This window comes from Mya arenaria, chromosome 1 (assembly GCF_026914265.1).
Source record: "Mya arenaria isolate MELC-2E11 chromosome 1, ASM2691426v1".
In the NCBI taxonomy this organism is placed as follows: Eukaryota; Metazoa; Mollusca; class Bivalvia; order Myida; family Myidae; genus Mya; species Mya arenaria.
Window position 1 is genome coordinate 12,637,986 of NC_069122.1, and position 15,442 is coordinate 12,653,427.

The 15,442-nt window shown below is 33.0% G+C and overlaps 1 protein-coding gene across 2 annotated transcripts in view; it reads right to left on the minus strand.

Moving 5' to 3' along the window:
* The window catches only part of LOC128236386 (probable N-acetylgalactosaminyltransferase 9), a 36,815-nt gene extending 23,883 nt beyond the window's left edge, over positions 1-12,932 (minus strand). For both annotated transcript variants that reach the window (XM_052951345.1, XM_052951269.1), the window contains exons 1-3: positions 12,571-12,932; positions 9,636-9,802; positions 8,751-8,928 (exon numbers count right to left, since the gene is read on the minus strand). In XM_052951345.1, the coding sequence (XP_052807305.1) occupies positions 8,751-8,928; positions 9,636-9,802; positions 12,571-12,905 (680 nt within the window). In that variant the 5' untranslated portion in view covers positions 12,906-12,932. The remainder of the gene's footprint in view (positions 1-8,750; positions 8,929-9,635; positions 9,803-12,570) is intronic.
* Between the last annotated feature and the right edge of the window lie 2,510 nt (positions 12,933-15,442).

Consider the following 15,442-nt stretch of genomic DNA (forward strand, 5'->3'; position numbering starts at 1 on the left):
ATTTATTAGGCCAAAAAAAAAAAAAAAAATGGTTTGGTTAGGGTTACATCCATTTCAAAAACATGCAGGGAAGGTAGGCTTTTTTTCCCTTTATTTTAGGCTTTATAAAAGAATGTCATTCTCATCCTTTTGAGAATGGTGTTGAAGTAATAATCTGGCCCCAATTTCTCGAAACTTCTTAAGTGTAACAGGCTTAAGCTGCTTATTTCAATCAGCCAAAAAACATACTTATAGTGAATTTTCATAAATGAAAAATGGTTTATTGTGATAATCGTAATGATAATTTCTATCTTAAGTATAAAAACATTTAAAGGAGTATATAAAACACAAAATTTTGAAAGACAAAAAAAATGGGTTTAGCTTAATCCTGTTATAAGAGACTTAAGAAATTTCGAGAAATTGGGGCCTGTATAAAGCTTTTAAGGTTTTTAACTACATAATATTTTTGAAATCACACACTTATTATTTTTTTTTTAACAACTGACTATAACAAGAGCTGTCACAGAGAGTGAATTTTCATAAATGAAAAATGATTTATTGTGATAATTGTAATGATAAGTTTCATAAATGAAAAATGGTTAATTGTGATAATCGTAATGATAAGTGCGCTCGACTATTCCGCCGATTTTCAGTGTAAGGATTGAAAAGTTTTGGCGAAACATGCGTGGATCACTGTTAGATTAGATTTCAATGCAATACATGATGTGCTGAGATATTAACATAAATTTGGTTACATGCAAAATTTTAACCAGAATTTTTAAGTCTAATAATAAAGGGCCATTATTTGCAAAATACAGTTATCTAACTTGGTTATTCAATTAGGCTGGGTGGTTGAATACTATTGTATAAAGTCTCACAGGTTTGGATCATGATGGTGAACAAGTGTGCAAAGTTTGAAAGGCATATGTCAATGGACTTTGAAAATATCTGAGGTAGTACGCAAACTTTAACGTAAGTTCTAAGTAAAAAAGGGGCATAATATTGTAAAAAAGCTTGATACAGTGACCTCCTCCTGTACACAGGTTGAGATCATGATTGTGAACAAGTGTGCAAAGTTTCAAAGCCATATATCGATGGAATTTGAAATTATCTGAGTTGGTACGCAAACTTTAACATAAATTCTAAGTCGAAAAAGGGGCATAATTCTGTCAAAGGCTTGATAGAGTTACCTCCTCCTTTGTACATGTTGGGGGCATGATGGTGAACAAGTGTGCAAAGTTTCAATGCCAGATGACAATGGACTTTGAAAATATTTGAGGTGGTACAAAAACTTAAACATAAATTCTAAGTAGAAAAAGGGGCATAATTTTGTCAAAATGCTTGATAGAGGTACCGCCTCCTGTGTACAGGTTGGGGGCATGATGTTGTACAAGTGTGCAAAGTTTCAAAGCCATATGTCAATGGACTAGAATATCTCTCCTTATTCTTTGAATAGTCGAGCTAAAAACTATAGGGTCGGCGCCTATTTCGTAGGTACAGTCAAGTAACCCGAACCAAATGTTGTTTTTTAAGGCCTTAGCTAAAACAGCAGCGCTCAACACTTGACCAGCTGGTGCAGATAGCAACTTCTTACATGGATTATTACATAATTTTACTGCCTCTTAGGTCAATATGAAAGTTTGTCCATTTAGATATGAAAGAAGTTTGCAAACAAATTGTTCTAATATCAATGTGTTTCTTCTCAATAATCATTATCAGACAATTTCAAACTAACATCAATTTACTTCTACCTATGTTTATTGAGTTTAGAATAAGCTTTCGGTCTGATAAAATTAAGTGAATAACAAAAGATACTGATAAAATTAAAAGTCGATATCTTAATTTTGACAGCAGATATTTGGACAGCCCTATTATATTAAAACGACTGGTTTAATCAATTTTCACTCAATTCTTATACTGATAAATTAAACCATAATAACATTACAGTATACCAGATTATTTAATGTATAAACTGGACAAGAGAAGTATTAGAAATGACACTGAAAAGTCATTTAAATGTAAATAGTAATATCCGATTTACCTGTCAATTATTGGATATCTCGGTAGCTCTGTTGGTTAAGGGATTTACAAATAATGATAATCTATAATATATTGGTGTAACAAAGTTTAAATCAATCTTTGTTCTATGATTATAATGCCAGCTGATGATAACATTTAGGCTTTATAATTCATTCCTTAAATTACCATTTTAATTGTACAAATTTATTGTTTTAAATCATTTTTACACTTTTTTTTTAGTCTTTTTCACTTATTCCATGTAATATTATATATACATGTATCACATTACAACACTTAAAGCTGCACTCTCACAGATTTACCGTCTTTACAACTTTTATATTTTTGTTTTGGAAAGAGCAAATTTTTGCGTAAATATCTGCAAACCAATGATAAAAGATTGCTGATAAAAGATCTGGACGCAGATTTTCATATTTCCGTTTGCTAATTAATGTTTTATGGCTTAAACCGTTACAATCGGTTTTATCTTAAATTTGATTTTGTGCATCTGTGCCATTACTATCGGTTTAAGAAAATGCATAAATCATCAATTTTTTAACTTAAATATAAAAATCCTTGATTATTTGTCAGCAGTCTTATATGACTGGTTTCCATGGATTTTCGCAAAAATTGATTCATTCTGAGACCAAAAAAAAAGTTGCCAAAACGTTAAATCTGTGAGAGTGCAGCTTTAAAAGGCAAGTTATTTAAAGTTATAATTCCATTTAATTAGCAATTATTATAAACAAATTTATTTTGCTTTGCATAAAAGCCCCACAGGTGCTCATCACATTGCCTGGATACAGTAATACATTTTTTATTTTATTTTATTTTTAATATATATATATTTTTATTTTTTTTATTTTTTGGGGTCAAAATATTTATATTTATATATATATATACTAACTTTTTTCATGAAAAATTGTGGAATATTTTTTAAAATGACATAATTATATTCACTATCTTAACCAAAAACATATAAATATTAAAAAAACACAAGAGCTGTCACAAAGACAGCGCGCTCGACTATTCCACCGGTTTTCAATGTAAGGATTTAAAAGTTTTGGCGAAACATGCATGGATCACTGTTAGATTAGATTTCAATGCAATACATGATGTGCTGAGATATTAACATAAATGTGGTTACATGCAAAATTTTAACCAGAATTTTTAAGTCAAATAATAAAGGGTCATTATTTGCAAAATACAGTTAGGCCAGAGTTTTTATATTTTTAGATTTACGGGAGCGCCGTACCTAAATATTGCAAAACCCAAATAAAAATAAAATTCATTTTCGTAGTTTTATTTTTATTTTTTCCGACGAACGTTGCTCCAATGTTAAGAAGAAAATAAAATTAGTGTTCTATAACCCATATCCCAGAACCAACTGGTGTACCAATTGTCATTAATTATAGGTCTTTTTACTGCATAAACCACGTAAACCAGTCGGAAATACGCGGGGAAACAGAACAGGTACCCGTTACCATAACAACGTCCTGTCAAAAGTGAAAGTAGTTTTTGTCATACCCCTTATTTCTCGCAATTTCTGCAGCTATATAGAAATGTTTTACAACAAAAACGTTCCGATGTTTATGTTTCATTAGTTAAATCAAACCATGGAGAACTAAAGCGTGTTTATTGTGATTTTTTTTTTTATAAATTCAGTATGTTGTTCGCGTTTCGTGGAATGATTGCGAAACTTCCGGTCAAAATAAGGAGACAGAAATTCTTGGGTTGTTTTGTCTATTAAAAGTCGTTGGCGCACGTCGTATATTAACAAGGATGAATTGGATTACAGTGCAAAAATGTATAGCTTCTGGCAAACACAAACTGCAAAATGATATCGTGTTCATCATAGTCAAAATGGATATTTTTTTCTGAATTTGACTCTGGGGAGCATTGAACACACTACTTCACGATCACATATTTGAAGAGAAAAACACAAGGTATCGTGATATTCGTAGTTGTTAATTAGTTTAATAATGATTTAGAATTTAAATCGTTATAGAGTACTGAAAATGTAATAATAACATAGTGTGTGTTTCCGATAAAACAAACAATCTGAACATAAGATATCTGGCAGTCAGTGCAAGAAGTCAAACTTATCCGTTGCTTATTGCCAACGGGCATAGCTGGAATTAGAAGGATATTTTTCAGGACTGATTCTAAAATCAGTTCTTAGACCTGTTTTTTTGAAACATATAACACTTGTCAAATTTATCTTAATGCTCCCGAATTTTCTTTGGTGAAGTACATAAATGTAGATTTTGACTGTCTGTGTATCCGTAAGCCCTGTCAAACTTTAAAGTGAAGAGGAATTTCCATCAGGGCGTCGACTTTTTTTGGTTATTTTTTCTATATCAAAACCACATCACGGTAAATTGTCACGGTACTATTTTGTTAAAAACACATTTGACCTCCTTATTATACCGTGTCTGAAACTTTGTTCAATGTTTGATTACTTCACAATGGAAAGGATATGCTTATACTGTGGGCAAAAGGTTAGAAATGGCCATTTAAACTTCTTTATTACACTGACATGTTTCATAAAATCCATGGGTTGATAATATATGCACCTCATATGCATAGATGCATTCGAACAAATATATACAATTAATTTCAATGAGCGCTTGAACTCCACAGTGTTGAGGTCAATATTTTCAGTCATTAAAAGGATCTTATAATTATGCTTTTGAAACTTTATGGTGATCTATCACCCTTTTTTCAGCCTATGAAATAGCTGACACAAGTAAGGTGTGTTTTGTCTTCATGATATAAGAAGACTTAAAAAATAAAAAAAATCGGAGAAAAATCCGTTTTATTTTTATTTATTTCTCCTTCGGGACATTTTATGCATTTTATTTTTATTTTTATTTCCTCCTCCTTACCCAACTTTTTGAAAAATCTCCCGTAAATCTAAAGATAAAAAAACTATGGCCTTACATGTATCTAACTTCTATGTGTGCTAACATGTAAGACCTTAACCAGAATTTCTAAGTCCCATAATAAAGGGGCATAAACTATATAATATGAAAGATAGAGCTATCTTACTTGTTTAAAGAAGAAGGTTAAATGGTTTGGAGCCTGTGTGTAAAGTTTCAATGAAATACAATGTATTTGCTGAGGTATTGACTTAAAAATGGTTACATACAAAACCTTAACCAGAATTTCTATGTCAAAAAAGGGGCCATTACTTGAATTTATTGCAAACTAGATTTATCTAACTTGGTTAATTAAGTAGGTTGGATGGTTGAGTACCATTGTATTAAGTCTTAATGCAATACCTCAAGTAGTTGCTGTGATATTAACCTATGTGTGCTTGCACCCAAAACCTTAACCAGAATTTCTAAGACGAATAATAAAGGGCAATTATTTGCATTAAATGCAAACTAGAGTTATCTAACTTGGTTAATCAAGTAGGTTGGATAGTTGAGTACCATTGTATATAGTCTCAATGCAATACCTCAAGTAGTTGCTGAGATATTAACCTATGTGTGCTTGCATGCAAAACCTTAACCAGAATTTCTAAGTCGAATAATAGAGGCCTTTTATTTGCATTAAATGTGAACTAGAGTTTTCTAACTTTGTTAGTTAAGTAGGTTGGATGGTTGAGTACCATTGTATAAAGTCTCAATGCAATACCTCAAGTAGTTGGTGAGATATTAACCTATATGTGCTTGCATGCAAAACCTTAACCAAGATGTGACGCCGATGCCAACGCTTGGGTGAGTAGTATAGCTCTCCATATTCTTCGAATAGTCGAGCTAAAAATAAAAAAATATTAATAATAAAAATATATTTTACTGTTTCCAGGCAATGTGACGAGCACCTGTGATAAGCCCCATATTCATTGTTTTATCCTGAGGATCCATTGAGCAAATATATGCTAGATTTTCATTTTTTTTTTTATAAATTTTATGGCAACAGGGGGTAACATTTTATTTTTTATCATTCTTAGATGACTGTTTCACTGTTGAATATGTGTTCACGCTCTTTCTTATTGCATAATGGACCATATACATGTGTTTCTATACGAACCACGAACACAAGCTTAACAATTATTTTCCTTTTTTACATATGAATGTTTACATTGACATCGGCTGGTTACAATGAATAAATGCTGTTCCCTGACAGTAATGGACCCCAATATAACCTTTTTGTTTGAGTAAATCAAATTTAAGGGGCAGCAGAAAATAGATGGGGGTTGGGGTTAAAAAAAATCTAGCAATTCATTTATTGTCGTCTTATTCCCAAACCCCCCTCCTTAAATAAACAATTTTATTAAAGTAATATGTGCATAATTAGAGTATTGAGTGATTATCTCAGATTTTTACTCCATACTTATGGTTGTAAAGTATTCGAGTACCAAGGAATGCACTCGGGCAGACTTGAAAACAAATCCCTAAAAAAACAAATTAAATATAACTTGAAAGGAAACTTAAATTTAATGGGGTTTTTTATGCTTTTATTATTCCAAATTATAACCCAAGGAAATTTCTCAACTTGATTAAAAATGCACTCTTTCTCCCAAATAAGGTGTACCACAATTAATACACTTGTTTTAATTTACCAAAAAGGATGAATAAATAACTTAAACAATGGTTCTTATGAAGGATTCCGTGTTTAAATTGAAAGAAAAGTGCTGAGTTCATTGTAGTTGAAAAATGATCACTGTAAATCATTGAGGACCCTACAGTCATTTAATACTGCTACGTTTTCAGCTATTAAATATATGGTTACGGTTAAATGCATTATTTAGTAAGAAGTTAAAGGTTTATCACATGGTTACGGTTAAATGCATTATTTAGTAAGAAGTTAAAGGTTTATCACTCTAAATTTCTGTTTGTTAATCATGTGTTTGTATTGATTTTAAATACGAGTATCTCTTTAAACACCTACTTCATTTTACACCTGTATTGCCTTCTCGAGAAGTAAAATCATTAAACAATTACATAGGCGTGCAACTAACCCTCCAACACAAATATTTTCATCATTAAAAAGGCCAGACATAAAATAAAGGTGTTTACAGAAAGCTGAGTAATTTAAAAAAAAAAAATTATGATCATTTGACAACTTAATACCTTGATTATTTTTTTACACAAAACTTGCAAAGCAAATCACTATAATGCCAGCAGATAATAGAACATGTATTTTCTATGCTGTAACCTGTCTTTTTTACTTTTATATCTTAAAAGTGTTTGATTCTAAGTCTCAAAAATGATGTTCATTTTAGGGAAAAATAGTTCATTTTTACTTCATCAATTAGTTTTCGTAAAATAACTAAATATGAAAAAATATGTTTCATTAATTTAGTATGGATATATTTGTAAAATGTTATAACAACTGCAAACATACTATTTTTAAGAATGGCCTCAAATATGCAAGCAGACAAGTAGTTTATTTACCACCGAAATGCTCAGGAAATGGTAGGCCCTGAGCAATGGTAGGCGGATTATCCAATAAAACTTCAATCTATCAAGAACTGTCAATTTTGGTCATGATTTTGTTTTTCGATAGCTTTGAGCAGTTTTAAGTTTTGAAATGACAATTTGTTTAATCTCATTAAAAAAATTCTTAAAAAAAGCTTGGTAGAAGTAGAAAAACGACAGGAATGGCATTGTTTTTTAAAAGTACAGACAGCAACTGACAGATACTCATGTAAACAGAATTTAAATCTACCGGTAGGCTTAAAATTAATCAATTTTCAATAGCTTTACTAATGTTTTGGGAAAAGGGACAGAGTGCTAAGCGTGAAAAAGGCATATTAATTGTGTCAGGCTATGAAGAACTTAAATATTGTAAAATTGACAAACAAACTAAATGTATTTAACTGAAGATTTTTCAGTTTTCAACTGCCAGGTACATTTGTATATTAAGTTTGTATGTATAGTTTATTATCATAACAAAGCCTTTTCCAGGTATTTTAAGTTTGTATGTACTTGCTAATATTATTTTAAGCTTCTTAGCCAAACAAAGGCAATATTTGATTACATACTGAGCATTTTAAGAAGGCAGACTGGTGCACATGCTAATCGCCATGTTCAAGGCAGAAGGGTGCTATCAAAATATGACAGGGTGCAGCACCCACCTTTAACTCATTTGCTAAAATGCAATAATAGAGCTGTTATTTGAACATTTGAACCAAGTTTTATCATTGACACAAGTATATTTAAATTGTTCACATTTCACACAAAATAAAACATTTTGATCTCTGTCCTTAAAACACCTGAATGAGTCCATTCAAGAAATGAGTTGGGTTGGAGGAGCGTTTCAAAATAAAAAGAAACTGGTCCAATATGAACAAGAGCACCTTCAAGAGTTCCAAAATGCTTGACTTTTTTTCTTCAGTCCAAGAAGGGACATAACTCAACAATAATTAAAGCTAGAGTTATGGGTCTTGTTCAACATAAGTGCATTTCTTTACTGGTAATGATTGTACCAATTTTTATTTGAATATCAAGACAGGTTTTTGATTTTGACAATGACAACCACTTATACAGATGCTTTCTAAAAAAATTAGTTTGAAACCAATAATGTTGATCATATTCAATTTTGTTCCCATTTCAGTAAGATATTTGTTGTTGTTAAAGTTATCTGCACTAAGACAATGGCAACAACTTATACAGATGATAAAGAATTAGTTTGAAAACAATTATTTTGATGACGTTTATTTTTTTCCCATTTTAGTAAGACAGGTGTTGGTATCTAAGGACTTCAGAGGAAAGAATTAATCAACGATCAATGGCCGAACTTACCATCCAGGTGCAGCCTCACAGTGCGAGTCTAAAAATATCAGAACATCGCCCGTCGCAGCACGAGCCCCTGCTAGACGGGCCCTGATAAGCCCGCTTCGTTCCTTGGTGCGTACAACACGCACCACACCATCTGGCCACGTCTTTGCTACATAGTCAGTCAACTCTTGACCTAGACCAGCTGTCAAGAAAAAACAAATGATTGTTTTATCTACGCATTTATAGGGTTCTATACAAGATTTAGAGGGAAGCTGTATCAACACAAAGTCATAACATATTTGGAGAAGTTGTCCCATATATTTGTTACATAGTAAAACATTACTTAAATAGAATGATTACATATTTGATTTGATCTGAACCATGATTTTGGCAGTTAGAACATGCAGTGTAAAAAAATGTATAATAACATTAAAAATATATGAATAACTGCATATGAATTATGATTCCAAATGTGTTAACACAAAGCATCTAAAGAATAGAATACAAGTGGGAGGAATTGTTCACATGTTCATGTGTCTGGTATGACTTCATAGTGGTACCAGTTCGTATGGGTACAACTTCCCCTGTACACTGTATATACATGTACAATTATTAATTTTCAAACCCAAGATACATTTTTATTATGAAAATCAATTATTTCATAAATAATATTTTTTTGATATGTATAAAGGCATGGCCTATTTGGTATGGTACATTTATTCATTTTTTTTAATGAATTCTGGACACCAAGAGGACATTTTGGGATGGATGCAAAAACCCAAAAATGGAGAGTGTTCAGTATGCAGACTCTTAAATTGTTTAAAACTATGCATGATTTGGATCTAAATGAGAAGAATTCTGTATTCATTAAGGGGGGAAGGGTTACAGATATACACCCTTAGTTCTCACCTCTATCGCTGAAGTCATCAAGAAGAATCACCTCATGAAGGTATTCTGGTGGCGACCGGTTAACAACGCTGTGAGCAGTCCGCAGAAGAGGTGTCCAAGCCTCGTTGTGAAAGATAACTATCACACTCGCTTTTGGAAGATCTTTAGGGTATACTAGGGCACTGCACCTACATTCAAAGGCAAACAGTTGTTATTATTATTAAAGAATAATAAAAAAATGGCCATGATTAAAATTAAGCAGTGTTTATTTGCTAAATTTATGTAGTTGTTGGGCTACATGTAGTGTTGAATTATATGAAATACAATATAATACAATACAATACAGGTGTATTGGCAATTAAAGGCCACCAGCCCAAAATACACAGGTTCCATATGCCTTTTAAATGTAGATAAGAAGAGATTAAACAACAACATATTGTCAATGACATGTATACTTATCTTTACAAACGTCAAACGAAATGTTATAGAAAATCGTCTATGGATTATCGCTAATGTTGGCTGCCCATTGACAATTATTTAATTGTATTTGATCACAGCATTACAAGTTACATGCAAATTATAATTGATTACTTTTTAAGTTGCTTAAAAAATTTAATTTTAGCTGATCAGATAATATTGAATTGTATATTTCGATATGATAATAAGTTACTAAACAAATGATAAATGGCACACTTATGACCTCGCTCAGTGTTTAAAAGCTTTCAACATTGTACGGTAAAAGGAATGACTAATGCATAAGTTACAATTTTATCAAGATTGAGCCGTTACAAAAAGGAAAGTTTACCAAATTACCAGTTCCCAAAATGCAACCTTAAGGGCGGGCCAGACTTATTTACCAGTTACTGTCATTCAATATGTGGTCCATAGAATTACTGGAATCCCCCTAATTACCGGAATCGAAAAGAATCTACCAAAATCTTGTAGAATCTCACGGATTCCCCTTTGAAATACTAAAATATATAAACTTTAATACTGTTTCAAGTACTTTAAAGCTTTAACATTTGTAATATACTGGAAGAATGAAGTTATAATCATACATCAGTACACTTTTTGTAACGGCTCTATCTTGATCAATTAAAAAAAAAAACGGTAGAAAAGAGAATGTATTTTATGTAATACAAACAAAGACCAAAAAAGTAAAAATAGAAGTAGTTCCTTTTTCGACGATTGTGGATGTTGGGGTAGCGGCAAGGGAACAAGCCCAAAATCAGACTACTTCAAGGACAGTGATAATGTTTTGTCAATGCTTTACAAGAGAGGCTTGTGTTCGAGTAAAAAAATGCAATGGTTCATACATGTACTGTGTTTTAAACCCTCAGCCAGATCAAAGAAACATTGTAGTTATTCAAAGGTATTATGCAACCTTGAAACAGGACAAAACGTACAAAAAAGGGCCACATGGTTATTTGACGGTGACATGTCAAGCCTATACGTTATTGTGGAGTATGTAGTTTCATTTCCGGGTCAGTCTTCTCCCCACGGCAATGCAATAGGCCCAAACGAATCCACACAAATGCCAATTAATGTTATTGACGATGTATGTAACATGATCACCAAAGACAAACCTAAGGTTGTGTACGACAAATTGAAAGACAAATACGACAAGTTAGAACGACCGGCCAGTATGCAGCAAATCAGGACAAGTAAAAAAAACGTGCTAAACAAAGTCGACCTAAGACAATAAATTTGCGAAATATGGCCGATCATCTCACTAACCTAAAAAACATGGTCTCTCAAGGTCACCCATTCATTCGTTTGATTATTAGGAGCAGTAAAAAGACTCCATGCATTATCTGTTACACCAACAACCAGATAAATGACCTGAAAACGTTTTGTGCCTCTGGTCAAACTACACAAGGAGTTGACAAGACATTTAACCTGTGTGATATGCATGACACTGTTACATGCTACAAACAGTAAAATGTAAAAAGACAGACGAGCCCCATATTTTTGTTGGTCCGCTGTTCATACACAACAGCAGTGACTTTTAAACATATGTAAACTTCTTAGACCATCTCCGAAATAAGCTTGTCAGCCTGGACAGTTAAGTTATCGGGACAGACAATGAGAAAGCAATGGCCAAAGCAATAACTTCCAGCTTCCCAAGGTCAATATATGTACTTTGTATAGGACATTTCCGACAAAATGCAGAGCAACGGTTAGTCGACAACGCTGTGACATTGACAGACCGTTATTATATTTTGAACAAGATCTTTGGTTCTGGTGGTATTGTTAGTGCGGATGACAGTGTATGTTACGACGAGAAATGCAACGAACTCAGAAGTTATTTAGTCAAATTTTCTGCCAAGTTTCCGAAATACTTTGTCGCCAGACTTAAGCCGATCCGAAAAACAAAGGTTAACCAACCTGTCAGGCATCACCATTCGGGGAGAACTGGGCGAACAATAACTGCGAATCGGTCAACCACATCTAGTTTATTATATTAAAGCTTAAATACAGACTTCTACTCATTATAGTCATTGTATACTGACATGAAAACTACCGGAACCCTTGCCACGTTCACTTTCAGATTATATGTACGTACATATGGTCATAATGTTAAATATTGGGTGAATTAGGTATTAAGCACTATCAAACATTTAAATAAACTAAAACAATATAAAGATTTAAATTTTGAATTATTCTGCAGGGGATTTCGGTAAATAGAGGGATTCCTGTAATTCTTTGTTCCCTTCAATATAGGCCATAACTTCAGCAACACTGGGTTGGTACATGTACCTGTATACATTAATCCGTATAAACAGCCGCCTCAGAGTCATAGTCTTTGACAATTTTTGTTCAGGCCTCTCTACGGGAGAATAATGAATGTCCAAATTTTAAAAAAGTTCCCTTAACGTGCATTATTGTGGCTACTGTACATACATGTACCAGCAAGCAAAAGTTGACTTGAAAAAGTTATCTAGACAAAGTTTACCCGCTGTCCCTGATGTCCTTCAATGACCGTTCCAGGGAGATCTTGTCACTGGCAATGATGTTGAATGCCTCCTTCTCAAATAAAGAATCTGCTTTCTCCTTTTCCGCACCTGTCAAGTGGACACCCATTCCCTTTTCTCCAGGACCAACACGGCTTCCCTCTGACTCTTGATATTTCTCAAATCTTTCCCGACGAAATTTCATCATGTCATCACTAACAACTGCATCATTTCCATCGGACCGGCTGTAAATGTAGACAATGCATGCACCTACGGCTAAAAATGTAAGGATTTTCCAAGATAGCCGATGCCGGCGGAGAAAACGTGGCAGAGACATGTTACATTGATTGCCTGTCGTCCATGATGTTTACCTTTCCTAATGACGTCACTAGTTGGATTTTCCGCTCTAAATATAAATGAGTAGTAAATTGGCCAATGAAATTTCGTATAAGTTTCGACTGAATTCGTTCGGCCAATCGTTGGCTCTTGTTCATTTTCGTATTATCAACGAGTATAATCGTAGTGTGCCCTGACTAAAGAGCGTAAAGTTGTAATTTATGACCGCCAGACCAAACTGGCAACGCAGTTATATCCCATGTGACTGGTTCGTACCTGGGAGTAAGATAACATGTATTATTGGTCTCAGTTCGTACATACATGTAGTTTATAATGTACCAAAAAGGGTCAATAGTAAAAGCAGTTTATACGTTATTTCTAAAAGGAGTAATGGTAATAGCAGTTTATTAACACATGTGTCAAAGAGGGTTGATTTATAGTTAAAGCAGTTAAGTTTTACATAAGTATTGTATCTAAAAGTGCTGTAAAATCATTGTATACACTGTACCTATAAGGGGTATAGATAATGTTTGAAAGTTAGGTATAATGAACAGGCATTGCATACATTGATAAGAAATCATTTCCATCTGTTGCACGCACAAGTAACAACTTGAGTTTTTTTATTTATCTATTCTTAATTCCTTTGGCGTATATTGATCTGAGACTTTATGTTTATGTTTTTTTCCCGAATCAATTCCTTGTGATAATTGTTTGCATTGGAAATATAGATCTGAATAGAAAGATCGTTTTAAGCTGGATGATATGGAGACAAATAGTGTGCTCCCGTTACAGTGTATCAGGTTTGCTGATATTTATGTTTCAATATGACTACATGTATATGGATACAATATGTTAAAGCTGCACTCTCACAGATTGGACGCGTTGACAACTTTTTGTCTTGGAACGAGCCATTTTTTGCGAAAATCCATGGAAACCAGTTATATATGACTGCTGACAAAAAATATACTTTTTTTTATATTTAAGTTCAAAAAATGGATGTTTTATGCATTTCTGTTAAACCGTTAGTAACGGTTTAAGCCATAAAACATTATTTTTCGAACGGAAATATGCAACCTGATTTTTTGTCAGCAATATTTTATCATTGGTTTGCAGATATTTACGCAAAAATGTGTTCTTTCCAAGAAAGAAAAAATAAGTTGTAAAAATGGATATACCTGTGAGTATCAATTATCGATGGCAATCAGTATAACTTAATTGTAAATAAGGGTTTCCTCTAAGTTGTTCTCAATCAAAATTAGTGTTCAAAAATATTTTGTCTAATGGGATGGAAGTATTTCTCATGTACGAAATGTTGTTTAATGGGGAAAATTATGTGTGCAAATTGAGTAAGATATCGAATGTACTAAGATGTTCTTGGAAGTTAAATTGCTGTTTTTGAATAAAAATGTTTATTAGTGGAGTAGAATTGTATGAGCTTTGGGTCAAATTTGGGGCAAAACTATAGTAAGTAGTTTACCTAATAGTTCATGCATATTTATTTATTGAGTCGTAAAACAGTTTTTTACATGTATCATAATACCTCCCCTGCTGCAAATTAAAGATAAAAAACACACAAGAAAATGGAAAAGTGAGACTAAGAGTGTTTGTTCAGGAAAGTCAAGGGTCCTAATCTGGCTTCTGGTAGTCCACGTTAGTAGGAACAAATATGTAGGCTAAATAATTTAGCTTAAACAATAATTTTCTCAGTATCATAACATGATACATACAATGGATCCGTGGATCGGAAAACTAGCTGTACAGTAGCTTATGTAAATCCCTTCCACCTATGGATATGATTACAAACACTTGGTAACTTATTTAGAATGTCCAAGATCAATACTGTATAAATATCTTTTATTAAAAGTAGAATACAGTACGTGTTATAAATAAAATAACTATAAGTAAAACTCTGCCCTGGTAACTAGATGTTTGTTACATGTTTTGTAAATTCAACTTTAAGTTGTACGGTTTTAACATTAAGAAAAGAAAAAAAAATCAAACACGGAACGAAATGATAAACAAGAGGGACATATATTCTTCAGCACACACGGCCTGTATCTGTGTTTCCAGTCATCATGTTGTTAACTGACAAACAGTTTTGAGGCAAGTATGTATTGGTGAACAACGAGAGAGAAAGTTTTATTTTGCTCGTGTGTAATGTGTTCGTTCCCACCGCGAAGAAGGTTGTCTATATAGTTAGCGGTCAAGGGATGCCGGATAACATAGTAACCCTTATTGTGTTATATTTGTTACACGTCAGAAAGAAACAGTTATAACTAACCCACATTCACAGAGAGACGAGTCAATTATTTAATTGCGATTAAGGTCATACAATGTAGCTAAGAGAACTACACCCAAGTCGCAGGCGAGTAAGGAGAATATGCAGCAAACATTGTAGTGTGATGGTGGTTTATTAATTTTTCTGTTAAGTGTATATTTGAAACTTGCAATCGACGGGTTATGACGTGAACAGTGAGTGTGAGAGAATTCAAGACTCGGATGGGTGCCGTTATGATTTACAAATTGAACAACTGAGTC